The sequence below is a fragment of the Pollicipes pollicipes genome, unplaced genomic scaffold (assembly GCF_011947565.3).
Source record: "Pollicipes pollicipes isolate AB1234 unplaced genomic scaffold, Ppol_2.1 Scaffold_3087;HRSCAF=3621_pilon_pilon_pilon, whole genome shotgun sequence".
Taxonomy (NCBI): domain Eukaryota; kingdom Metazoa; phylum Arthropoda; class Thecostraca; order Pollicipedomorpha; family Pollicipedidae; genus Pollicipes; species Pollicipes pollicipes.
Window position 1 is genome coordinate 17,146,062 of NW_023596225.1, and position 26,847 is coordinate 17,172,908.

General features: G+C 61.8%; 1 protein-coding gene across 9 annotated transcripts in view; it reads right to left on the minus strand.

The window, feature by feature from the left end:
• Nucleotides 1–26,847, minus strand: part of kcc (solute carrier family 12 member kcc) — a 95,064-nt gene that overhangs the window by 9,267 nt on the left and 58,950 nt on the right. For all 9 annotated transcript variants that reach the window (XM_037213393.1, XM_037213388.1, XM_037213390.1 and 6 more), the window contains 11 exons: nt 26,342–26,527; nt 25,666–25,895; nt 23,470–23,678; nt 22,648–22,809; nt 15,318–15,474; nt 14,543–14,775; nt 12,657–12,816; nt 9,621–9,740; nt 7,629–7,828; nt 1,977–2,139; nt 1,085–1,274 (listed from right to left, as the gene is read on the minus strand). In XM_037213393.1, coding sequence (XP_037069288.1) covers nt 1,085–1,274; nt 1,977–2,139; nt 7,629–7,828; nt 9,621–9,740; nt 12,657–12,816; nt 14,543–14,775; nt 15,318–15,474; nt 22,648–22,809; nt 23,470–23,678; nt 25,666–25,895; nt 26,342–26,527 — 2,010 coding nt within the window. The remainder of the gene's footprint in view (nt 1–1,084; nt 1,275–1,976; nt 2,140–7,628; nt 7,829–9,620; nt 9,741–12,656; nt 12,817–14,542; nt 14,776–15,317; nt 15,475–22,647; nt 22,810–23,469; nt 23,679–25,665; nt 25,896–26,341; nt 26,528–26,847) is intronic.

The following is a 26,847-nucleotide window of genomic DNA, read 5'->3' on the forward strand; positions in this document are numbered from 1 at the left end:
GCGGAGGGGGGGGGGGGGGAGGGCGTCCGAGCGAGGAGCACATACCCAGAAGAGCGGTGCCTGTGCGGGCTGCGTATCGGCGGAGGAACCCAGATGCACTTAGTCTTGCCTCACCACTTCCACCCTTCTCCCCCCAGTCGCCCTGAATGGTCACTAATGGGCCGAAGGGCTCCAAACAAAACCAAACTAGACCAAAACAGTGCCGGTGCCCGTCCAGCCTTCCGCTTCCCGAAATGACTAACAATATGACGTGGCACATCCATTTCCTACGCAAAGCTGATAATCCAATTGAGTTATTAAACTGCATTAACAAGTACGGCCCCGGGCGCCGCTACAGTTCCGCACTGCCGTACGTGATTGGGTGGTATCAGGCACTGGCCTCATGGTCGAAAATTCTGAGTTCAACTCCAAACGCTACCAGCAAAACCAACGACCATGAATCGAAAAGCATCCCGGCAATTTCATAACCTAAGCAGGCGGGTGAGCGCCAGGGCATGACCTGCGTTAAAAACATACTTGGGGACCATCGTGGATTGCCCATGGCTACGTCCCCACCCGCCGGAGCACGCAGATGGGAGCCGCTAGCTCCGGCAGCACCACGGGACGGGTCACCGCCACGTGGAACGCGTCACGACGACGCGAGTAATCACCGTCTCAGAGTGCGCCGGTGCGATCTGATGAGAACTCGCCGCACGTAACAACCACGAGCACTGAACATTTCACCGGCAGAGGCGCGAGGGGTCCTGAGGTCCTCGAGTCTCGCCGCAAGCTGGATGATAATGAGCACACGAAAAACCTGCCCCGCTCCGCGCCCGCGAATAGCAAAGCTGATCGCGACACATGTGAAAGGACAAACGGCGCAAACCCCAGCCCTCTCGCCGCAGTTCATAGCCACGGGCTGTGAACTGAGGGGCGGCGAGCCCGCGTGACCTTTCACCGCGCCAGCGAGCCCGCGCTGGAGAGCGCTCTGCGCCAGCTCAGCACCCCGGCCCGCCCGCCCCCGGCGGCACTCGAACTCCCGGCCGTACAACACAAACACTCACAGCAAACAAACTTCCCAGGGCAAGTGCGCCGCCGCTCGCACCTTTTCGTTGTTGGCCGGGAAGAAGTTGATGCCCTTGGGCACGAGCAGCGCCATCTTGTTGGCGCTGGTGTTGCGCACGGACTCGAGGAACACGCGGTGCGCCTTGGCGTCCGTCTGGTGGCGCCAGCCGTAAGGCCAGCCCAGCACCGCCGTGTTGGGTCGCAGGCCGCCCATGCCCGCCGTCTGCATACTGCGCGCGCACACAGGCACCGGGGTGAGCACGCGGCCTCCAGCGGCCAGCACAGGCACGCTGCACGCAACCCACCGACACAGATCAATGGCAGCTTATTGTGACGCAGCGCAACTCATGGGTGGCCATGAGTTGCGCCATCAAACGCCAATCACCCATGGATCAGCATGGGTGATTGGCGTTTTTCTGCTGGTGAGCACGAACGCCCGCGTGTGGTGATATACCCCCTGCACTGGCCGCCTGCGGTTCGGGCTTATCAATGTCGTGTCTTTATAAGATTCTCGCAATGCGTAGAGCATGAATAATGCACGAATAAAGTGAGTGCGAATAACGCAGCGCGGAAAGGGCTAACATTCAGAGGTTTAACAGATCGCAAGACTTTACAACACATCACTCATCCTGACAGCTTGGCACGGCACGTCAGAACCCCGGCGACTGCTCCCATGCCGTAGCACAACATCTGCCACCATCTGTTGCTGTTGAGATAGGGCTGAGGGGGAGGAGATGGGAGGGGTGGAGATATAGGTGTAGGCTGAGGCCACGATGAAGGAGATGAAGAAGGTGGAGTCAGAGGCGGAAGCGGAGACGGAGACGGAGGTTAAGGTTAAGGTTGAGGCGGAGTCAGAGGCGCAAGCGGAGGCGGAGGTGCAGGCGGAGGGGGGGGGGGGGTGGGGGAGTACGCCAGTCCACCCCCGTCCTCACAAGTGATTGATGGCCTCGATGACGTTCTGGGCGGCCAGCACGTCGACGAAGGCCTTGACCTTCTCGTGGTCCAGCTCCTTCCGTATGCTGAGGCGCGCCGCCTGCGCTTCGCCGTACGTCTTGCTGAAGTCACCCTCCAGCACTGTTACCAGCATCGTCAGACCTGGAAGGCGCGGGGCACGGGTGGGGCCGGGTCGGCAAGCAGTCGTCACGCCCGGCGACGACTGGCCGAGCCATGACCAGTCGTCACCGGCCGGGGGTGAGCCATGACCAGTCGTCACCGGCCGGGGGTGAGCCATGACCAGTCGTCACCGGCCGGGGGTCAGCCGTGGCCAGTCGTCACCGGCCGGGGGTGAGCCGTGGCCAGTCGTCACCGGGCGGGGGTCAGCCGTGGCCAGTCGTCACCGGGCGGGGGTCAGCCGTGGCCAGTCGTCACCGGGCGGGGTCAGCCGTGACCAGTCGTCACCGGGCGGGGGTCAGCCGTGACCAGTCGTCACCGGGCGGGGGTCAGCCGTGGCCAGTCGTCACCGGGTGGAGGTGAGCCGTGGCCAGTCGTCACCGGGCGGGGGTCAGCCGTGACCAGTCGTCACCGGGCGGGGGTCAGCCGTGACCAGTCGTCACCGGGCGGGGGTCAGCCGTGGCCAGTCGTCACCGGGCGGGGGTCAGCCGTGACCAGTCGTCACCGGGCGGGGGTCAGCCGTGACCAGTCGTCACCGGCCGGGGGTGAGCCGTGGCCAGTCGTCACCGGGTGGAGGTGAGCCGTGACCAGTCGTCACCGGGGCGGGGGTCAGCCGTGACCAGTCGTCACCGGGCGGGGGTCAGCCGTGACCAGTCGTCACCGGGCGGGGGTCAGCCGTGGCCAGTCGTCACCGGGTGGAGGTGAGCCGTGGCCAGTCGTCACCGGCCGGGGGTGAGCCGTGGCCAGTCGTCACCGGCCGGGGGTGAGCCGTGACCAGTCGTCACCGGGCGGGGGTCAGCCGTGACCAGTCGTCACCGGGCGGGGGTCAGCCGTGGCCAGTCGTCACCGGGCGGGGGTGAGCCGTGACCAGTCGTCACCGGGCGGAGGTGAGCTGTGGCCAGTCGTCACCGGGCGGGGGTCAGCCGTGACCAGTCGTCACCGGGCGGGGGTCAGCCGTGACCAGTCGTCACCGGGCGGAGGTGAGCTGTGGCCAGTCGTCACCGGCCGGGGGTCAGCCGTGGCCAGTCGTCACCGGGCGGGGGTCAGCCGTGGCCAGTCGTCACCGGGCGGAGGTGAGCTGTGGCCAGTCGTCACCGGCCGGGGGTCAGCCGTGGCCAGTCGTCACCGGGCGGGGGTCAGCCGTGACCAGTCGTCACCGGGCGGGGGTCAGCCGTGACCAGTCGTCACCGGGCGGAGGTGAGCTGTGGCCAGTCGTCACCGGCCGGGGGTCAGCCGTGACCAGTCGTCACCGGGCGGGGGTGAGCCGTGACCAGTCGTCACCGGGCGGAGGGTGAGCTGTGGCCAGTCGTCACCGGCCGGGGGTCAGCCGTGGCCAGTCGTCACCGGGCGGGGGTCAGCCGTGGCCAGTCGTCACCGGGCGGAGGTGAGCTGTGGCCAGTCGTCACCGGCCGGGGGTGAGCCGTGGCCAGTCGTCACCGGGCGGGGGTCAGCCGTGACCAGTCGTCACCGGGCGGGGGTCAGCCGTGACCAGTCGTCACCGGGCGGGGGTGAGCTGTGGCCAGTCGTCACCGGCCGGGGGTCAGCCGTGACCAGTCGTCACCGGGCGGAGGTGAGCTGTGGCCAGTCGTCACCGGCCGGGGGTCAGCCGTGACCAGTCGTCACCGGGCGGGGGTGAGCCGTGACCAGTCGTCACCGGGCGGAGGTGAGCTGTGGCCAGTCGTCACCGGCCGGGGGTCAGCCGTGGCCAGTCGTCACCGGGCGGGGGTCAGCCGTGACCAGTCGTCACCGGCCGGGGGTCAGCCGTGACCAGTCGTCACCGGGCGGGGGTCAGCCGTGGCCAGTCGTCACCGGGCGGGGGTCAGCCGTGGCCAGTCGTCACCGGGCGGAGGTGAGCCGTGACCAATCGTCACCGGGCGGGGGTCAGCCGTGGCCGGTCGTCACCGGGCGGGGGTCAGCCGTGACCAGTCGTCACCGGCCGGGGGTCAGCCGTGACCAGTCGTCACCGGGCGGGGGTCAGCCGTGGCCAGTCGTCACCGGGCGGAGGTGAGCTGTGGCCAGTCGTCACCGGCCGGGGGTCAGCCGTGGCCAGTCGTCACCGGGCGGGGGTCAGCCGTGGCCAGTCGTCACCGGGCGGAGGTGAGCTGTGGCCAGTCGTCACCGGCCGGGGGTCAGCCGTGGCCAGTCGTCACCGGGCGGGGGTCAGCCGTGACCAGTCGTCACCGGGCGGGGGTCAGCCGTGACCAGTCGTCACCGGGCGGAGGGTGAGCTGTGGCCAGTCGTCACCGGCCGGGGTCAGCCGTGACCAGTCGTCACCGGGCGGGGGTGAGCCGTGACCAGTCGTCACCGGGCGGAGGTGAGCTGTGGCCAGTCGTCACCGGCCGGGGGTCAGCCGTGGCCAGTCGTCACCGGGCGGGGGTCAGCCGTGGCCAGTCGTCACCGGGCGGAGGTGAGCTGTGGCCAGTCGTCACCGGCCGGGGGTCAGCCGTGGCCAGTCGTCACCGGGCGGGGGTCAGCCGTGACCAGTCGTCACCGGGCGGGGGTCAGCCGTGACCAGTCGTCACCGGGCGGGGGTGAGCTGTGGCCAGTCCGTCACCGGCCGGGGGTCAGCCGTGACCAGTCGTCACCGGGCGGAGGTGAGCTGTGGCCAGTCGTCACCGGCCGGGGGTCAGCCGTGACCAGTCGTCACCGGGCGGGGGTGAGCCGTGACCAGTCGTCACCGGGCGGAGGTGAGCTGTGGCCAGTCGTCACCGGCCGGGGGTCAGCCGTGGCCAGTCGTCACCGGGCGGGGGTCAGCCGTGACCAGTCGTCACCGGCCGGGGGTCAGCCGTGACCAGTCGTCACCGGGCGGGGGTCAGCCGTGGCCAGTCGTCACCGGGCGGGGGTCAGCCGTGGCCAGTCGTCACCGGGCGGAGGTGAGCCGTGACCAATCGTCACCGGGCGGGGGTCAGCCGTGGCCGGTCGTCACCGGGCGGGGGTCAGCCGTGACCAGTCGTCACCGGCCGGGGGTCAGCCGTGACCAGTCGTCACCGGGCGGGGGTCAGCCGTGGCCAGTCGTCACCGGGCGGAGGTGAGCTGTGGCCAGTCGTCACCGGCCGGGGGTCAGCCGTGGCCAGTCGTCACCGGGCGGGGGTCAGCCGTGGCCAGTCGTCACCGGGCGGAGGTGAGCTGTGGCCAGTCGTCACCGGCCGGGGGTCAGCCGTGGCCAGTCGTCACCAGGCGGGGGTCAGCCGTGACCAGTCGTCACCGGGCGGGGGTCAGCCGTGACCAGTCGTCACCGGGCGGAGGTGAGCTGTGGCCAGTCGTCACCGGCCGGGGGTCAGCCGTGACCAGTCGTCACCGGGCGGGGGTGAGCCGTGACCAGTCGTCACCGGGCGGAGGTGAGCTGTGGCCAGTCGTCACCGGCCGGGGGTCAGCCGTGGCCAGTCGTCACCGGGCGGGGGTCAGCCGTGGCCAGTCGTCACCGGGCGGAGGTGAGCTGTGGCCAGTCGTCACCGGCCGGGGGTCAGCCGTGGCCAGTCGTCACCGGGCGGGGGTCAGCCGTGACCAGTCGTCACCGGGCGGGGGTCAGCCGTGACCAGTCGTCACCGGGCGGGGGTGAGCTGTGGCCAGTCGTCACCGGCCGGGGGTCAGCCGTGACCAGTCGTCACCGGGCGGAGGTGAGCTGTGGCCAGTCGTCACCGGCCGGGGGTCAGCCGTTACCAGTCGTCACCGGGCGGGGGGTGAGCCGTGACCAGTCGTCACCGGGCGGAGGTGAGCTGTGGCCAGTCGTCACCGGCCGGGGGTCAGCCGTGGCCAGTCGTCACCGGGCGGGGGTCAGCCGTGACCAGTCGTCACCGGCCGGGGGTCAGCCGTGACCAGTCGTCACCGGGCGGGGGTCAGCCGTGGCCAGTCGTCACCGGGCGGGGGTCAGCCGTGGCCAGTCGTCACCGGGCGGAGGTGAGCCGTGACCAATCGTCACCGGGCGGGGGTCAGCCGTGGCCGGTCGTCACCGGGCGGGGGTCAGCCGTGACCAGTCGTCACCGGCCGGGGGTCAGCCGTGACCAGTCGTCACCGGGCGGGGGTGAGCCGTGGCCGGTCGTCACCGGGCGGGGGTCAGCCGTGACCAGTCGTCACCGGGCGGGGGTGAGCCGTGGCCGGTCGTCACCGGGCGGGGGTGAGCCGTGGCCAGTCGTCACCGGGCGGGGGTCAGCCGTGACCGGTCGTCACCGGGCGGGGGTGAGCCGTGGCCAGTCGTCACCGGGCGGGGGTCAGCCGTGACCAGTCGTCACCGGCCGGGGGTCAGCCGTGACCAGTCGTCACCGGGCGGGGGTGAGCCGTGGCCAGTCGCCGAAGAGGACTTGCTCCGACCACTGGCGTGCTGAGCCGCACCCCATGACGGCCACCATGCGGACTACCCAGCGTGACGCGGACAGCCCGACGGAGCGCGAGTGTCACATGACGTGTGTGGCGTCACGTGACGTGTCTGGTGTCCAGCGTAGCGCGGACAGCCCAGCAGAGAGCGCGGGCGTCACGTGTCTCCGCGCGACGCCTTGTCAATCCCACGCGATGCCCGGAACTCAATTTGGTCGTCGGCTGACACAGTAGACCGGGCAGCGCGGGGACCAGAACCTGCCCAGACGTGGCGGCAGCGGCGGCAGCGGCGGAACACTGGACTGGTCAAGCTTAACAGCTCCGCCGGAAATCACGGCGCTCAGATTTACTGAAGTTCGGGAAAATTACCAATAGCTCCTAATAGCGGGTACCCGACAGGCTGAACCCCGAGGAATGCTGTCCGCTCGGTCCTGAGGAGAAATCCGCAGCGCAGCCACACCGGCGGGGAGAGCGGGGTGGTGTCGCGATGGTCAGACGAGGCAGCACGGGACGACTGGCGGCCAGCCGACCGTGCCAGGAGTGCGCGCGGCGGCTCGGTGACCGGAGCGCCTCGGCTCGACAGCCGGTACATCGGCGCCGGCGAGGCGCTCGGTGCGGCGCGACAGGCGGCCAGCTGGTTCCGGCATCCTCCCGCACGACCGCACCGCCCGTCTCCGTCCGCTCCACTGAGCCGACGCGCCCCGCGCCGATCAGTGAAACATTCAGCACCGGGTCTCGGCTGACAGACCTGGGGAACGCTCGCCGCTGCCGGGCACCCCCCCACCCCCGTCCCGCCGCGGGCGGCGCTGGAGGCTGTCCGGACGTCACGTCTATGCCGGGCAGCGGCGGCGGCGGCGGCGGCGGCGGCGACGGCGGCCAGGCCGGCTTATTGATCGGCGCCGCGGCCGAGAGTCGTCTCCCACCTGACTGCCGGCCGCCCGCTGCCACCTAGGGCGTCGGCGGGCGCGCGCCGCCGCCAGCGGCGAGGCGGCCGGGAGGGAGGCGCAGCGCCGACCCTGACCCCACAGCCGCGCGGCGGCGACGCAACACCCAACCGGCTCACACCGGACCGGCAGCACTGCCGAGAACGCGCGGTATCACGGCCGGTTGGGAAGCTGGTCCGACTGGCGAGGACGAGCGGGCCCCGGCCGCCAGCGGCTCACCTTTGCCAGCCTTCAGCTGAGAGGCGAACGTGATGAGCTTCGGGTACTTGATGTTCAGCTCGGAGTCGAGTTTGGCGAACAGCAGCAGCTGGGGGCGCCAGTTTTTGGTGTGCGGCGGCCCCTCCTCCAGCCGCAGCAGGGAGAAGCGCGCGGCGGACAGCGCCAGACCGCGGATGCCGTCCCCCCACTCTTTCTCCGCCCTGTAATGGACGGACCAGGTGGTTAACGAGGACCGCCCGGCGCGGCGCCGACCCACGGCAAACAAAGACACCGGCTAATGGTCAGCTGTTCGACTGTTTATCGACGCACGCAACTGTTCCTGCCGCCAGGCGCCGCGGCTCTCACCCACCACGCCGCGCCGTGGGTGACAGAGCGGAGCCCGCTGCAGCGCGACAGGACCACACGCTGTCAACAGCGCGCACTCTGCGAAACAAACGACAGCCCAGCCTCCTCAAACCGCAGCACAACCCCTCCCCTCGGGACAGTCAGCTACGAGCTCCGCTCCTCCCGCCGCGTCATAAAGCCACAGCAGCGCCCACCCCTGATGTCCCACACTCAACCCGAACACAACAAGCGATAGCGGGCGGCTCGCCGGGCGAGGCCCGAGCGTGCCCGGACGGCCAATGAGCTCGGTCCCTGGGGAGGCGGCGCGAGCGCGCCTGTTTTCCCAGGCCCGGCCGCGTCTCGGCCGCCCGCAGCCAGCACGGCCGCGCAAACATTCAATTAGCCCCGGCCGGCGGGAACAAACCGATTACAGCGGCGTGATCCAATGGTGCGCTTAAATGAGCCCGGCACGAAAATGAAGCAATCAGTTGATCTGCCACCGCTGCGGCTGCCACGTGGCGGGACGCAGGCGCCCGCGCCTGGCCGGCCCCGAGAGCGACGGATGCCACCGTCGCCCGCCAGGCCGCCCTCCCCTGCCGCTGCGCCCCCCGCTCTGGGGGGCCAGCGCCCCTCCGCCCAGCGGAGTCGAGTCCGCCCCCGGTCTCCCTCCAATCTGCAGTTAGCAGCGTCCAGGCGGCGGCAACAGGGGCGCCTCGGCTCTGCCGCGCCGGGATCGTCGCCGTGATGGTGTCTCGTCTCATTAGCGCCGCTCGTCGCCGCGCCGCCGGCCGTTCCGCCCGATCGAGCCGCGCTGAGACGAGCCGATCGCGCAGCCTGGCGGGCGCGGCCGACAACGGACTCCGGCAGCGGACCAGGCGGCCGACAGCGGACTCGCACAGGAGACCGGGCGGCCGACAACGGACTCGCACAGGAGACCGGGCGGCCGACAACGGACTCGCACAGGAGACCGGACGGCCGACAATGGACTCGCACAGGAGACCGGGCGGCCGACAGCGGACTTCCACAGCGGACCGGGCGACCGAAAACGGACTCGCACAGGAGACCGGGCGGCCGACAACGGACTCCGGCAGCGGACCAGGCGGCCGACAGCGGACTCGCACGGGAGACCGAGCGGCCGACAACGGACTCGCACAGGAGACCGGGCGGCCGACAGCGGACTTCCACAGCGGGCCGGGAGGCCGACAGCGGACTCCGACAGCGGACCAGGCGGCCGACAACAGACTCGCACAGGAGACCGGCGGCCGACAGCGGACTCCTGCGGCGGACTCTGAGACCGCAATGGTCTGATCAGGGGCAGCATGGAGACTGGAGCCGCCATTCAGCTGCCACGGCCAGCGGACATCGGCCGGCGCCGGCGCGCGCTCGCCGCCATCTCCAGCGGCGGACGGGGGCGGCGGCTGACAACACCGCGGCTGCCCTGCGGCCGCTGACGCCGAGACCGGAGCCGGCTCCGGGAAAGCCTCGCCGCCGGTGACGTCTACTCCGACCCGCCAACACGGACGGCAGCGGTCTTGACGCCAACGCCAGCGGTTGCCTCAGCAGTCAGCGTGGCTGCTGGCGCCGGGGACGCGCCCCGGCTCCACACGCATCGCGACAGCCCGGTCGGCATGCGAACGCCGAGTGCCCGCGCGAAATCCGCACACTTACCCGCGGAATTCGATGTACTTGTATATGACGAAAGCGATCACCATGGCGACCAGCGCGTAGTACCAGCTGGTCATGAACATGACGGTGATGCACAGCGAGAGGCCCAGGAAGGACAGCATCCTGCAGACAGAGGCGGTAGCGTCAGGGCCCGCTCGCGCGCAGGCGCACGGGCAGACCCGGCCGGTCGGCATCGCGGCGGGAAGACAGGATGACGCCCGCCGTTGGGTCTGTCTGGGACCAACACGGACCTGCCTATATATATATATATATATATATATATATATATATATATATATATATATATAATATATATATTTAAGTTCATAAGAAACAACAATCCTGATCTCTTAGTTCATGTGCGGCTTTCATAAGAAACGACAGTCCTAATCTCATAGTTCATGTGAAGCTATGTTATAACGGCATGCGATGACGGTCCGCGTCACTCTCGTCAGTGCCGAGCGGCCCTGAGCCACGGACATGTCAAATGACGGCCTGTTTTCACGGACGCCGTGCAGCGTCCATCGCTCGAACGGCTTCGGCGGCTTCGACTAACAGATGCTCTCCTCACCGCGGGATTTAGCGGGCTGCAGCGTTTGGAGAATCGATGGCGCCAGACGCACCGGGCTGTCGTATTTTAAGAGCCTGTGGCTGAACATTGCCCCGGGAATCTACAATGCCAGACGCGGCTTCCAAACCAGACGGCTGCCATGCTCTCTGATGCATTTCGGGCCGTTGACCGCCGCAGCACTAAGCCAGCTCTATGTTGTGGTTCGGTCTCAGACGAAGGAAGAAAACAACACATTACCTAAGCGCTACCCGTAGCAGGAGAATATCATACTATTCAAACAAAACATTTAACATAAACTTTTCCCCACTACATGGCTGACGAGAAGCGATCGGGTGTAACCAGCACAACGCATGGGCAGAAGCAGGTCATTTCGTCACTTACTGAGCCGTTATTAGTGGTCGCTTACTCGCATCGTGCACCACAGTTGAATTGGAGGTGGTCGTTTGGACTAGTGCAGTGCTCACGGGTAACTAAAGCGTCTGTGACCGCCATCATACGGCCTCCGAAAGCCTATATATATATATATATATATATATATATATATATATATATATATATATATATATATATATATATATATATATATATATCTTACGCTATTCGAGCCTGGGAATGGCATCGATCCTGCGTTGGCTAATGGGAATTCAGGTCAGATCGGTGCCATCAGAAATGCCCCACAGAGAGGAGGCTGTAGCCGCCACATCAGTGCGCTGGAGTATTCCAGCCCTCCAAAGGTTGCTAAAGAAACGCTACGTCGGAGCCCACATCAATGCGCTGGAGTATTCCAGCCCTCCAAGGTAGACACGCTACGTGGGAGCCTTGAAGACGTTGGCGTAAATGCACCTGATGTGGATATTATTCACACGAGTTTGCCATAAGCTTGGATAAGAAGGACGCAAAACTGCTTGGCTAACGCTGGCGCAATTACTGCGAGCAAGAGTGGGCGAATTGGAGAACGTGTTCATTAAAAATTGATGGCAGCAAAGTTTTCACCAATGCTTTAATTGCACCATGTTTCTACGAATAAACCATATCAAAATTTAAACGCACCATTTCTATCCAGTCAATGGCGTGAGAAAGTGTCACCTCAAATACTGCAGCGTAATGAGGTGAACATTCAAGAGAATTAGGCGAGAGTAATTTGAGAAATCTTGAAAAATGGGCGGGTTCTCTTGGATACGTAACCGCTTGACAAGGTAGGGAGCATATTGAATGACAATACTAGAAGGCAAAACGGTACAATGTTCACTCTAGTCCAGATTACAGCAGATTATCCGTCTTGGATACGCGTTTCCTGCAATACCAAGGCCTGAAAAACGAAATCCTGGCGGCATGGGAACGAAGGTTGCATGATAACCTAGAAATAAACGCTCAGAAGACAAAAGGTTTGATGAATGTGGAGACAGCACGCATTGAAGTTATAATAATGAAAGTTGGACACTTTTATAGAAACCGGGTAGTTAAGCTGAACAACGACCTTCCAGTTATCAAAGTTCATACAAATGTTGTATGTCGGCAAATCTGCAATCGCTCCATGACAGGACTGTCCGCAGGTGTATTTCAACACAATTTTTTTGTATATTAAGAAGCATGGTGGAAGAGTAACGAGACACGGAGGCATAATGGTGAGTCCAGGTGCAACGTTACAAATGTAGACCATATGACATATGACGTCGAGACCATATGGCAGGATACCTCCGGACGTGTGAGTCACGCACGAAATGAGAACCAAACAGAGGGCAAGAATGGGACGGAAGGGGGCGGACGACATGCAAATGATGGGTGTGTGGATCATGTATTGTCCACTTCACGCATCACACCCGAGGTGCTGCCACGCGGCTGCTGATTGCTAGCAGCTGATCTGCTCTGGCATTGTATAATCGAGAGGGCTAAAACAGGTTGAAGAGACACGTGTACTATCCACTTGTATCAGTCACGGACCATGTCTGTGCACATCAAATGTGACGCAACTGCACCGAACGTTAAATGCTGCGTCGCTGCGGCTGAAATTATGCAATACAGTAATACAAACAAGTTGTGACAGAAAATGCCCCGGACTTTGTACCGCGACAATTTTAGAGCCACACTCCATGTTGCTAAAAACGGTGTGAGCCTGCGATCAATGTTCGCGCAGCTATCACCCTTCACGGAGCGAGGTGGCCGGGTGAGGCGGCTCAAGTTACAAATTTGATAACCGTTCAACCGAGACCAGGTCGCCACCCACTCGTAATCCACCTGACCTCGTTACGGATCGATAACCCTGTTGTCGCCAGGCGATGCCGGCTTCAAACGCGCTCCAGACAAGTTTGACACGGCCCGACTGTCGGCGCCACATCTGCCCCACCACGTCCGCGCGCGCCGTCGAAACAAATAACACGTGAGCCGTCCCTCGCACCACGCATCTCCGAGATCGTAACTCACGCACGGAGCCGGGGACCCCGTCGCCCGAGGCATCTCAGCCCGCTCACCAGTGGTAGTACTTGAAGCGCGGTCGCCAGCTGGGCGTGCGCAGCAGCGTCTGCAGCGCGCACGCCAGGTTCACGAAGCCGTAGCACATGAGGAAGAACATGGTGATGATCGGCGTGATCTCGTCCAAGTTGCCGATCAGGATGCCCACCTCCGAGATAACTGCGGACCGGCGGGGGCGTCAGCGGGGCGGAGGACGACCAGCGCATGACGCACGGGCCGGACGGCATCCGGACACGGCGCATCGCTGGACGACGCGTTCCCAGCGCCCCCGGCTGCTCTGCGCTGCTGAGCCGAGCCCATGCTCTGTGGACGCCTCCTCGCCGGTGCCGATCACAACGGTGAAGCCAGCGCCATCTTATAACAAGCGCAGGTATACGCTCAGCCTCCGCTTGGCGCGAGATGACATTTTACAAGGCAGGTGGTGCGACGAAAAACATCCGGCCTTGAATGCGTCTCTAAGTGCTGTGATGGAGCTTCCACGACGATGCTGTCCGTTAAGCAAAGAAAAAAAGAAAGAAAAGCGACAAAACATCCCATTGTGGCTCCATTTGTTCAACGGCGTTTTTGCACTCGTCAGCCGTTTTTTCTTACTTCTGTTCCATTTCCAGCAGTTCCTCACCGCCCTTTTTACGCATAGTCTACAAGCGGGACGCACATCGACTCCAGACCACAGTGGCGCGCCTCCTCGCGCCGACGCGCTCCCCCGGACGAGTCCGGCCGACCGGCGATTAGGGGGACATCATTAGCCGGAAATTAGTCGACTGATCAGGCCGGCGCGACCGTCTGCCGCCTCGATTACCCGTCACCTCGCGCGCCAATTACGGCGCGAAAAAGACGGACGAGTCGCACCGGCTGCGGTGCCGGCAGGACCGCCGCCACCAAGGCCGGCAGACGGCACGACCGCCGGAACCGGACGGAAACAAGGGGCGCCGGAAGCGCTGAAAGCGATGACGCCGGCTGGGTCGGCGCTGGACGGAAGGCGGAGTGTCTGGTCAGCACGTGACGGGGGTAACACCGGGGAGCGTCCGCACGGGACGCGAAACAGCGGGCCGGGCCGACGACAGGCCGACCACAGCGAGTTGGGACGAAAGCGGACGGAAAGGACGCGGCTGGGTTGACGACTGGCGGCACTGACCAGAAGTCCCCAACCGGTCCCGCACTGGATGGAGAATGCCGAAAAGGTCAGCGCTAACTTTCAGCGGGCGGAAAACTTAATGCATGACAGACTGGCTGAAAGTTGGGCCGTGGAGCCCCTGCGTGATGTGCGTAGCGCTGCGAATTTCTTCTCGTAAAAATACGGACACCGCACCATTTGGCTTTACCTCGATTGGCTGCCTTATATATCTTAGAAGCTTTGCAATGGTCAATCCGACCAGCCGAGCTCTAGGTCAGAAATACGCCAGTGCTGAAGGGTGGCGGCGAAGCACTGCCAAGGCTGCCATTGACGAGCCACTAAACAGGCACCTTGGAATCGCCCCGGGCGATCCCGAGTGACGCCGATGACGTCACCAGGCCGGACGATGACGAACAGCTGACCGGCCAGCATATGGCGGTGCCCTCATTCCCGGCTGGCCGCGGGTGACGTCGCCCGCGGGCAAGGCCTCGTCATCTCAGGCGCGGCACACGGCGCGCCTCCGCCGGCTTGACGACGGCGCGCGACGCTTATGGCGCACTCAGGACGTGTGACAACTCGCAGGCGATTATCGACGGCGTACGCGCACGCAATATCCCACGGATTACAGCGGGGTAATATCCCGCCGACACCGCGGGCGCCGCAGCGACGGCATCCACTTCCCTGCCGACACAGACTCTCGACGCCGCTCACCAGCAGACGCCCCCACCACGCCAGGCGGCCTCCAGACGCGCCACGGCGCGGCCCACTCACAGGCGGTGACGAGCAGGGCCCGCACGGGCTCGCCGCGCTTGGAGCTGACACTGAGCGGGTCGAGGATGGGCAGGATGTTGTCCTGGGCGATGGCCTGCAGCAGCCGCGGCGCGCCCGTCAGCGACTGCAGGCCGGCGCCGATGGTGGAGAGCAGCGAGCCGATGGTGACCACCATCGGGTGCGGCCAGGCCACCTGCGCCACCACCAGCTGCTTGCCCACGCTATCGCCGAACCTGCCGCACGGCGACGGTCAGCGGCGTGCGCGTGCCGCGCGCGCCCCGGCCCCGGCGCCGGCGCCGGCGCCGGGGCCGGGCCGGGGCCGCAGCCCGAGCAGGCGGCGCGGATGCAGTCGACCGAGCAAATGGCACACACGGGACGTGGGAGAGGGGCTATGCACCGGCTCGGTGACGGGCAAAAAACAGGAGCCAAATACGGGATCGTCGGGGGGGGGGGGGGAGAGGGGACGAAACACACCAGGTCCTTTACCGGCACAGCATCCTGGGCGTGGCACGACGGCGACCACGTGTGGGAGCAACAACAACGGTCCCATTCCCGGGACCAGTGCATAACCAACCACCAGGGAAATCCAGAACACGCGTCACAAACCACACCGCCGATCTAAGTCGCAAAAGGGCACAAGACACGCCACACCCTGCACACAGGGAAGCGCATCACCTTCATGCCGCTTTCCCCAGCCGAAGCCGAGGCACCCCGTGCGCAGTCAAAGCGCGAAAAGCGAGGCGAGCCTGGCGAGGAGGGAGGCGTCGCCACTCACTTGTCGAGAAGCAGCAGAGGCGAGAAAGTGGCGGCGAAGAACATGACGCCCGTCAGGTAGACTGTGCTAGTGACCAGCACGGCGCAGATGGTGCCCACCGGGATCGACTTCTGCGCGTCGGCCAGGTCGCCCGAACGGTTCGAGCCGGCCATGATACCTGCCGACGGAGACGCACGCGGTCAGGCCGGGTCGGGCCGGGTAGGGTACGGTGCGGTGCGGTGCGGTGCGGTGCGGTGCGGTACGGCACGGCACGGCACGGCACGGCACGGCACGGCACGGCACGGCACGGCACGGCACGGCACGGCACAGCACAGCACGGCACGGCACGGCACGGCACGGCACGGCACGGCACGGCACGGCACGGCACGGCACGGTAGGTCGGGTCGGGGGGTCGGGTCGGATCGGATCGGGTTGTTTCGTGTCGGGCCGGTTCAGGTTGTGTCGGGTCAAGCTGTGAAGGGATTGGCCACGTCAGATTAGGTCAGGTCAGGTCGGGCCGCGTCAGACGCGCATCTGATCACGGTCTGATGGTCTGATCACGTCTGATCTGGTCTGATCACGTCTGATCGGCGGTCAGATGCAGTCACGTCTGGTCTGATCCGGCGGTCTGATCACGTCGCAGAGCCACGCGAACAACGGGACAAGCCGCGTAACAAACAGGCACGCGACGGGTCCCGACCAGGTCGAGGACACCGGAAGAAGCAGCCAGGATGTCACAAAGGGTGGCAGTCTAATACCAGGAACGGCTGGCTCTCATCCAGGCTACTCGGCGACAGTCACACATACATAGGCATTCAGACAGGTCGTCGACCGAAGGCGTGACCGGGCCCGGATCAATGCAGGCTTCCACGAAACGCAGCCAGCCCGCCTGAGAGCACCGCTCTCAGTCCAGGATCGCGGGCTCGACCACGCGCCTCGGGCTTGGATGCATCAGCGACGTCGGATCCGCCATCCGGGTTCGGCGGCTCGGATCACGTGCGATCGCCAGCTGATAACGACCACTGAGGGCACCCGATCTGGGCCAAATTGCATGCCGACGTCATCGCCGAAGTACCTGGTGGTTCGTTGCTGAGCAACCGCATTTCCTCGGTTCCGGAGTCAGCGGTACGTTCGCCATCAAGGCCACTTTGCTCTCCGTCTGGTGTAGGGTTCTAGCTCAGCGCAGCCTCATTTTCGAAGCAAATGACGAAGCGGGGACTTTTTGTGAAATCTTTACATTTCACCTGAATGTTCAATAATCTGGCAATACTCTGCTGTAAGCTACAAATTAAATCGTGTTCAGTTTCGAGCAGCCTGATATTCAATTCAGTAGCCATCCAAGTGGAGGTGAGACATTGAATCATTTACAGTTCCCAGGAACGGAATACTGAAAGATGCTAATGGTAAGCTATAGGACAGGACTGCTGCTAAAAGCTTAAAGCCCTTGAAACGCATTCCTCGGAATGCGCCTTGACACGCATTCCTCGGAATGTCACAGCCCAGCTGGGGCCGTCAATTCCGTTGAAATACTTTAACTCATCACAAAGACACGTGAAGGAAGGACACTGCGAGAACGCCACGAGCCACCGCTTCACCACCAAGCGCGTGCTCTTGACCGCAGCGACCCAGTCTGTCGCGTTGTGTGTGTGCCTGCATCACCGGACGGCGGTGCGCCTGTTTTTGGCCGCCGCACCAGACTGGATCACGCTCTCCGGTGGCAATATCCCGAGCGTACATAATCATGGCACGGCGCGCCTACAGAAGCGGGCGCGACGGGCGCGGCAACAGACGGCAGTCGATGAGGAGCGGGCGAGAGGGCCGGGCCGGCGTCTAGCTGCGGGGGCGGGCCCGACCTCGGCCCACCAGCGCAGCCCAGGCGCCGGGCGGCGCGGCACACACATACACAGGCCGGAGCCGTGCCCGGGCCAACAAGGCCGCCCAACGCGAGACTAAACCGACCATGCCTCCGGGCGCGGCGAACGGCACGCATCGTCTCGCTGCCAACCGCACCGCACGGACACCAGCCGCCGGCTCCGAACGTGACAGCTGAGGAGCGCTCCCCGACGCAGCAGCAGCCTTGACGACAGCCGAGTGACACCCCGTGATTGTCAGGCGGAGACACCCCGACAGTTTTGTCAGGATGGTCTCAGGGCAAGCATTTTCCAATCCGACACCGCCGCGTGCGGCGTGCAAGGCCGCATCAGTGCTCGTGCCGATTAGGCAACTCCTATCGACCTGAACACGTAGTCCTTGTAGGCATAACATACGCTATGAATTAAGCTTCAAACGCACACAGCGCAGCTTAACCACTGCAGTGCCGGTGTCCCGATTAAAGACATCAGTCGAGTTTATGCGTAAACGGACTACATCAGCCATTCTAAAAGCACTTGTATGCCACTTATACGGCTACGGAATGAAAATAAAAGCATCAAGCCTAATTTAGTTCAAAACTAATCAAGCAATCCATTCGTAATGTTTTCTATCAACATATTTTTGCATCGCAAAGACAAATTACATACCAAATTATTTCAACAGCTAAGGTACTTTTAAATTGCGGAAGGATTGAAACGAGTTTTTCATCAAGAATGGAATAAACTTTCGGACCATCATCCTCGCCTGGCGTGTTGGTATGTGCGGAGCATTTCGGCCATTTAATCCACCACACGTCGCCAGGTGTTATTGAGTTTTGAGGACGACTGGATTGGTGTCTAGCTTTCAGCCACGTAGCGTCACAAACCCAAGTATCTATTTTGTATCGCTGGGACTCAAGCCGGGGCCTTCTGCTTCCGGGTCCAGCGCTTTACCAACTGACCTAACCGTGAGTCCTTCCAAAAACCATCCAGTCCTCCTCACGATCCCGTAATGTCTGGCGACGGCCAGCGAGTTCACAGCTCGAAACGTTGTGTGTATTCTAAAACACCAGACGGGGACGGCAGTCCTAACAATAATTGCATCGTGATACTTTTACGACTCGTTTCATCAGCTGCTGCTTTAAATCAGCTTAAATGCAGGGCTCAGCCTGTTTCACTTGTTGAGTGGCAATGAAGGTAAGCATATATTTCTAACCCTGTTTCATCTCGACGCCGTAATGTTCTCGCTACGACCAAGTGTGGGCCACACGAAGAACCACCCGGAGGCATGCCGTAACTTTCAACCGGGGGCGAGCTGTATTCTTTCCAGAGTAGAGGGGGAGAGAGATAGAGAGAGAGAGAGAGAGAGAGAGAGAGAGAGAGAGAGAGAGAGAGAGGAGAGAGAGAGAGGAAGAGACAGAGACAGAGACCCAGAGAAGAGACAGAGAGACAGAGACAGAGACAGAGACGAGACAGAGACCAGACAGAGACAGAGACAGAGACAGAGACAGAGACAGAGACAGAGACAGAGACAGAGACAGAGACAGAGACAGAGACGAGACAGAGACAGAGACAGACGACAGAGACAGAGACAGAGACAGAGACAGAGACAGAGACGACAGAGACGGACAGAGACAGAGACAGAGACAGAGACAGAGACAGAGACAGAGACAGAGACAGAGACAGAGACAGAGACAGAGACAGAGACAGAGACAGAGACAGAGACAGAGACAGAGACAGAGACAGAGACAGAGACAGAGACAGAGACAGAGACAGAGACAGAGACAGAGACAGAGACAGAGACAGAGACGAGACAGAGACAGAGACAGAGACAGAGACAGAGACAGAGACAGAGACAGAGACAGAGACAGAGACAGAGACAGAGACAGAGACAGAGACAGAGACAGAGACAGAGACAGAGACAGAGACAGAGACAGAGACAGAGACAGAGAGAGAGAGAGACAGAGACAGAGACAGACAGAGACAGAGACAGAGACAGAGACAGAGACAGAGACAGAGACAGAGACAGACAGACAGACAGACAGACAGACAGACAGAGACAGAGAGAGACAGAGAGAGACAGAGAGTGACAGAGAGACAGAGAGAGACAGAGAGAGAGGGGGGGGGGGAGAGACGGAGAGAGAAATAGACGTGATACATTGCGGATCCACCTGATCGCTCACATAACCCTGAATGGCCCGATCGGCCGGTATCGACCGAGCCATGAGATGCCTGATCCTCGAATCTCGACGCAGCCGGCCCGGCGCGAGTGTCAGCTCAGCGCGAGTATCAGTTCGGCGCGGCCAGGCCGGCCATCACGCGCTGCCCCCGCGTCTAGCCCACGGCTGATCGCCAGCAACCGGCGGCAGTGGAGGCGGCGACGATCGCAGCCCATGGCGCCCGGCAGGCCGCGGAACGGGGGTAACGAGCAGGGGGGCGGTCGCCGGTCCGCAAGGCGGGGTTCGATGTCAAGACCACACCGCCGTGTGGACGGCGGTGTGAAGGCTACAGCACAAGTTAGATGAGATTGGATTTTCATTCGTCAAAACATCAATGCATAATGATGGGTATGGTATCCGCTGCGAAATGTACACCGTCTACGAGACAGGCCACACTGTTCACCTGAAGAAATCGATGCCGGCTCTCCCTGTCATCACCGGCATCCTCCAAACTTATCACGTTAGATCTCCACTTGTATTTCATTGAGTTACTTCCCTGCTGCTTCAGGAAACATGGCTCTACGCAGCACCATTCAATCGAAATTGACCTGCAGGCAGCGATATCGCTGCTTTAGCGATACAGTTTAGTTCTAGTTTCGTTGGCGAAGCCCAGCTATTCGCCTCCAATCAAGTCTTCCTCCCCCACGCCTTTCGTTGAGACGGATGACTCCTACTTTACAAGACCACCATTTCCGTAAGAACGGTCTTACAACATACGCAAACTTAAATCTATTTGTTCTCTCGACATTTTCGTCAATTTGCCAACAGTCATTTCATCCATGCGCTATGGCTTAAACCCAAACACGCTATGTTTGATAACGACTGCTCCCGGGGAGCCCGTGGCCTTGACTTCGACACATAATGCTTCAACATCTCTCTCAGTTTCTCCCACAGCTGTCGTGACTGACGCAAATGGTCAATTTCCGCCGCGCTGATGACTTCCGTGCCCTTGTCCGTGAGATCATATTTCGCACAGCGCGGCGGCGACTGGGACCTGAACTTATCCGGCGTTCAGAACGCTACCGACCGCAGCCGTGCGTGACTTCATTACACAAAAGAGAGAGCAGAAGAGGGGAGGAAATGGAAAACTGAATGATACCACCAACCAATGGGAAGTGTGCGAGACTACGAGACAGCCGGTGGCAACAAGTATGCTGCAGCGCCCATCTCCTCCTCAAGATGTTGAGGGCGAGTTCACTGAATGCCCCGTGGGTATGTTCAGCACGTTCAGTGAGGGCCACCGATAGCACGCAAGGCGGCTGTCGTGTTTGTGGTGCTGTCGTGTTTCCCCTGCAACACTCAGAGCGTTTGTCGCTCAGAGGCCGGCAAAACCAGCTCATGCCTCAAGCGGATGGCCAATGCAAAGCTTGATTTTCCAGTCCATTGAATGATGAGCCCAATGCACGTTCCGAGGTTGATACGACCTCTTAAATCGCATGCGATGGACAGTTGACGGATTTCACAAAGCTCATTATGCCGCGTTGCGTGCGATTTCTGATCAACGACGCACATCGTGTGCGTTTCAGCCTTTCCTCGTTTTACCGACGTTTGACACCATCGAAGCTGGATCAGCCCCACCCCAGTGCACAGGATTATCCGGTCGCTCCAGTCCGGTCGCAGAGGATTATCCCACTACGTTCTATGAAACATGCAACGACGATCTGGCAACCTTCAATTAAAGCCCCGTCGCTGCTCCGCCGCGAGAAGTCTGTCAGACTGCGCCTTGACAAAACTTCCGCCGGGCCGCTCGCGCATGAATACCAGTGCGGTCCCCTAACGAGACTCTTGTTCTCTGAATAGCCCGCCGACCACTTTTGCCGACAGCCCGAAGGCCGTAAGAACGCCGGCTCCGGATCAGCCAACGCCCCGGGGAACGGCGCGGCAGTCTAAAACAAACGTGCCGATGGCGTCTCGGCGCCGGATCCGGCTCCGCTCCAATGCCACCGCGTTTGGAGCGGGCGGACCTCGGCGGCGCGTCCTGCCTGCAGAGGCGGCACCTGGCGGCGTCAGCGGCGCGACCTGACGGGCGACGGACCCGGCGGCCCCAGCGGCGAGCCCTGCGGAGCCCTGGAGCCGGGCCGTGCTGCCGGCAGAGGCGGCACCTGGCGGCGTCAGCGGCGCGACCTGACGGGCGACGGACACCGCGGCCTTAGCGGCGAGCCCGGCCCGTCACCAGACGGGCCGCCGCTGGAGCCGGGCGCCAGCCGGCGGCGGCCGGATGGCAATGGTGCATTGATCTCCGCCGGCGGCAGGTGTCCGGCCGACGGCCGGCGGCGGATCATCCCACCGCTCGTCATCCACACGGCTGACGACTGATGACGTCAGACCATCCAGACCAGTAACGACCGACGGAGGTCCGGCCGTGAAGACCGCCCTCCCGCGCAAATACGTAAATAGCGCGGGATGGCCGAGCCGCAGCACTGGATGACACGGAAGCGATTCTACATGATGCCGTCTGGCGAAGTGGTCGGATGCATCGTGATCTGTTGAAGTTTTCCAAATTTGGGACTTCGGATAGAAAATGAAAACTTTTACGTACGATTTCGGGCCCTCAGTTTAGGACTTTTCGTAGTTTCCGTCTTTCATTCATGGATCAATGGAATTCCCCTGATCCTAGCCTCTCTCGGGGACCTGATGAAAACATTTCAGCCTCGATGGAATTTCTTTATAAGGCAACTAAGACACACTGAAATAGCATAGCGGCGGTAGCTGGATGACGGATCCAGGGTGCGAGCAGCGACTCCCGCTCCCAACGCACCCCGAGCCTGCACACAGTAATCTGCACCACCACGCAAGCTATTCAGAACGAAGAACAAGTGACGGCCAGCACGAGCTGGGCACTGGCCTCGGACGTGTAAGGCTAGGAAGCCTGGCCTTACCAGCACCGATCGCCCCGGCTACCGGCGGCGAGCATAAACGCCACCGGCCTGGCAACCGATCCCCATCTAGCCCGAAGCGCCCAGGCGACACGCGCCACTCCCCCAGCGCTTCCGACGGCTCAGACATGTGAGCAAACACTCGCCCATTCCCATGTGCATAGTGACGCGTGCATTCTCGTCCACCGGACGGGTTCAGCTCCAGTTCCGGCCCCGCCCCTGGATCGCCTGGCGACGGGCGTAGCTACGCTGACGACGCATGGATCAGCTGCCCAGCCGCGGACAGCGCCTGTCAACGGGCGCAACCCACGATCGACCGGCCGTCGGTGCTTTGGGGAGGAAGCGATCTCAATGGCCAGCGCGCCGCCAGTGCCGAATTGAAGACTCAGGCCGCAAGCCAACTCACCGGTGACTGAGGGGAAGAAGATGCCGATGAGAACGGTGAAGGACGTGGTGATGTCAGCCATGATCTGGTTGTACTCGCCCATGCCCAGGTTCTTGGCCGCCACCGAGCTGCCGTTCTCCGTAACGTAGTTGTTCTTCCGAGGGTAGCGCGAGTACAAGTTCTCTGCGGCGAGGGGCGAGCCATGGTCAGCGGTGTACTTCGAAGGGAGCTTGAGCGACCGGGACTGCTGGCGACGGCTGCTCAATTGGAACGACGCCCGGGCCGATGTGACATACTTGACAGCCGACAGCGGGCCGGGGACGAGACACTCAACACCCCGGGCCATTTCGGGAACATGACAGTGAAGCCGCCGGAAGCGTTCGACTTGGAAGCCACATCGATTCTCGGTACTGCAGACAGTGCCGTCCCGCACTCGACAGCGGTCCAGACAACTTTTGACGCGAGCACCACCGCAGCACGAGTCCTCACTCGGCAATTCCCGCGCTCCCCGCCTCACCCGGTGCGGGAACTACGTCCGCCGCACCAGGCCTTCCCGCCGCCCGTCGCCCACTGCACGCGGCAAAGCCATCCGCAGCGCGCACCAGCCACTCGCCGCCGCCTAGTCCCGGTCACACAGACGCTGACTGGCCGCCCCAGCGGGATCCGAGGCCAGCGTGGGCACCGATCAGACAGCCATCCACCGAGGACGTCACTTCGACGCCCGGTCCCCACTCCACACACGCCTCGCGAGCTCACGGCCCACCGGCCCCGCCCCACGCCTGCTCGAGTCCCCGGAGTCCGTCCCTCCGCCTACTCGCAGCGACCGCCTCCGCCGCCGCTCACTCTGAAAGGAGCTGCTGGCGATGCCGGCGATGCCGCGCTCGTAGTAGGTCTCGTTGAAGTGGTCGGCGAAGTAGTAGTAGCAGCCGGTGCGGTTGTGCAGGTCGAGCGGCGACTTGCAGAACGTGGGCCACAGGTGCTCCGGTGTGCAGGCGGACGCCGACTTGTTCACCGGGTCCTCCTTCAAGAGTCGCTCGCCCAGTCGACACGTCCTGCCCGGGGGGAGGGGGGAGGGTCAGTTAAGTCAGCCGGCCGTTGACTGGTCGGCACGCGTTTCTCAAATACCGCGAGGATGCCCGGAGGTGCGTCGGGACAAAAACACCATACATAAGCCAGCAGCTGACTCTCACTAAGCGCAAGCGAAATCCCCGTATGATATACACAACCAGTTTGAGCACATCGATACGAACACATCCATTCAAGACCTTAATGGCTGATTGCACAAACCCTGAGGCGAAAGCACGACACCAGCTGACGTTGTCATGATTCAAAACACCAAGACCATGTGGTGAGGATACATGTATATATATATATATATATATATATATATACATACATACATACATATATATATATATATATATATATATATCATAATGATCCACAACGCAGACAAATCAGCCCAGTACGGCGTAGTTCAATGAAGCTCTGGCATGACCATTCCTCCTGGACCACAACGATTACACGCTCAAATTCACAGCTATACAACCCAGCAAGCTCCAGGGATAGAGTTCATGATGCTCACCACTAATCTCCGCTGGCCGTTATTTTCCGAACCATCGCACCAGCACTGAGCAGATCTCAGCGAGCTGCTTTGCTGCTGCCTCCCGGGACGCAGTTTACCGACTATTTCTCAGACCGGCACTTTTTCAGTGTGGCAATCGGATTAAAGACCATACTATACCGACGAGAAAGCTAGACACGCATTTTCTCGCTGCTGGAAAGGCTTACTGCTCCCCGAAGATCCAGATCAAATACGCGAGCGAGACTGGCGATCTATTGGCACATAACGGAAATGAGACTTGAAATATGGGAACCTTAAAAGGATATTCCATCGCGGAGCTAAATGACAGATAAAACATTATATAAGACCGGCACAAATCAAATCGACAGGTTTGGACCCGGACTATCGAGCTGGCTGTAGACGGAATGATCACAAGGCATGAGGAGCCATCCCATCTGCTAAGGAGAGCGTCTAGACAGTGGCAAAAACTACCGACCCATGGACGGCTGACGTCGGATGCACGATAAGCGATTGATGCGCCTGCGCCGCAAGGACCTGGGAGAGCTGCGTGCCCGCCTGACGAGGATAGGACAGCCTCGACAAAATATCGGCGCGGTCGTCGCTGCGGTGCAGCTTTCAGATCCTGCCCGGTCTGGCTTGGTCGAAAAGCAATCGTCACGGCCAAGGGCCGCGCAATTTTCAAGCTATTCTGATATCATCTGACGGTTCTACACGCCAATCCTGAAGCCAACACATCGCCAAGTCAAGGCATACTTACTTGCCGTATCGTTAATGGGGCTTTATGGAGGCAGTTGGAAACACGGAATATCTTTACATTATTTTAAAACGTGGCTCCGACTTTTCGCAGTATTTCAAGAGCTGGAGGGAGGCTCAAACGGATTGTACGGGCTTTTCCATAAAAACACACGATTTCCATAAAGCCTGTCTACGTTCTGGCGGTGACAAGCACCAAGATAGCGAGTTTCATAAGCAGTGGTATATATCTGATAGTGTTCGGATTTATTTCCAAATAAAAAGCCAGGATTAATTTAGTCTCAGGAAAAAGCGCATCATCTCCTGACAAACCGAGCCGTAAAGTAGTGAAATATGACAAAGCGCTCCAAAACAACCACGTAATGGAACTGTTCCTCGGCTTAACGTACAGGCAATGCGGTCCATCGCTTGCAACCGAGTTCACCGAGGCCATGATCGACATGAGGCACGTTTCCAATTCAGCCCGAGCATGTCGTCAAGCTTATTCGGGACGGGCCCACCGACCAAGCAGACCGCATTCATTTGCCACGGACCTCACATAAAAAAATCAATATCGACAACAAGCGCGCCCAAACTGGGAAAGCATCGAACTAGTCCAGGCGTCCCGAGCACAGCCACGGAGCGCCGCACGCGGCCGACCATGTCTGATGACCGGGCGCGACCAGCGGCCGCGCCGGTCGCTGCAGCTCGCGCAAACTCACATGAGCGCGTCCGATCCGTGCACGTTGACGAACATGCCGACGTAGACGGAGAGGATGCTGCCGAGCACGCAGACCAGCGCGATGGTGGCGAAGATGTTGACGAACTTGACGCCCACGAACACGATGGTGGCCATGATGAGCAGCAGGATGGTGCCATACAGTCGGAAGTTGTCGAACTTGTTGGCGTCGTCTGATATGTCGCTGATGGCCATGCGCGGCTCGATGTACAGCTGCCGAGCGACGCAGAACGCTGGTGAGACGGCGCCTTGCCGGCTCCGGCGCGAGGCAGCGGACGCGGCCCGGCACGCTCCCTCTGGTGGCAGCGCGCCCCGCCACCCAACAGGAGGTTCATCGCGGGCGAGTTACAGCCGGGGGCCGCAAGCCGTGGTACGCACTGCAAGCTGTCGCCCCGCACTGAACAGCACAACGGGGCAGCGCGCTGCTTCCGCGCCGATGCTGAACAAACTGCACAGCGGTCAGACAAGCTTTTTCTGATCAACCGCCGCAACTACACCGGCCAGTTGCAGGCCCCAGTTGGAGTTCTCGTCAGACACGGTGTTCGGCCCAGGTAACTCAGCGAACGTTCTCATCAGACACAGCCAGCGACAGGCTACCACCTACCAGTATACTACCGGTATGAGTAGGCTGCCACTAGTACCAGTAGACTACCACTTACCAGTAGAATCTCGATGGCGCCGATGATGTACATAGCTGAGGCGAAGGTGGTGCCCAGGTAGAAGAGGATGCCGACGGCGCCGCCGAACTCGGGCCCGAGCGCGCGCGAGATCATGAAGTAGGAGCCGCCGCCGGGCACCACTCCGTTCGTGGCGATGGCCGACATCGAGATCGACGTGAGCAGCGTCTGCAGCGGCGGCCAAGGCGGAGGCGTCACATGTGTAGAGCACGCAAGCGGACAGCCTACACGCAGCGGCCAAACACGCTGGCGACGGACGCCACCGGCCGACAAACGACTGCCGCGCGCCGCAGAGAGCGGGCCCGGCAGGACTCGCGGTGCCACGCGGGGAAAACAGGTGCACACTGGGAGCCGACACAGGGCGGGTCACAGCCAGGGCTCCAGCGGGCGGAAGCCTGGGGCTGGGCGACACCGGAACTGGGGTGTCGCAGACGGAAGCTGACGCACAGCGCACACCGGTGGCACGCCCGAGACTACCAAGCAGCACG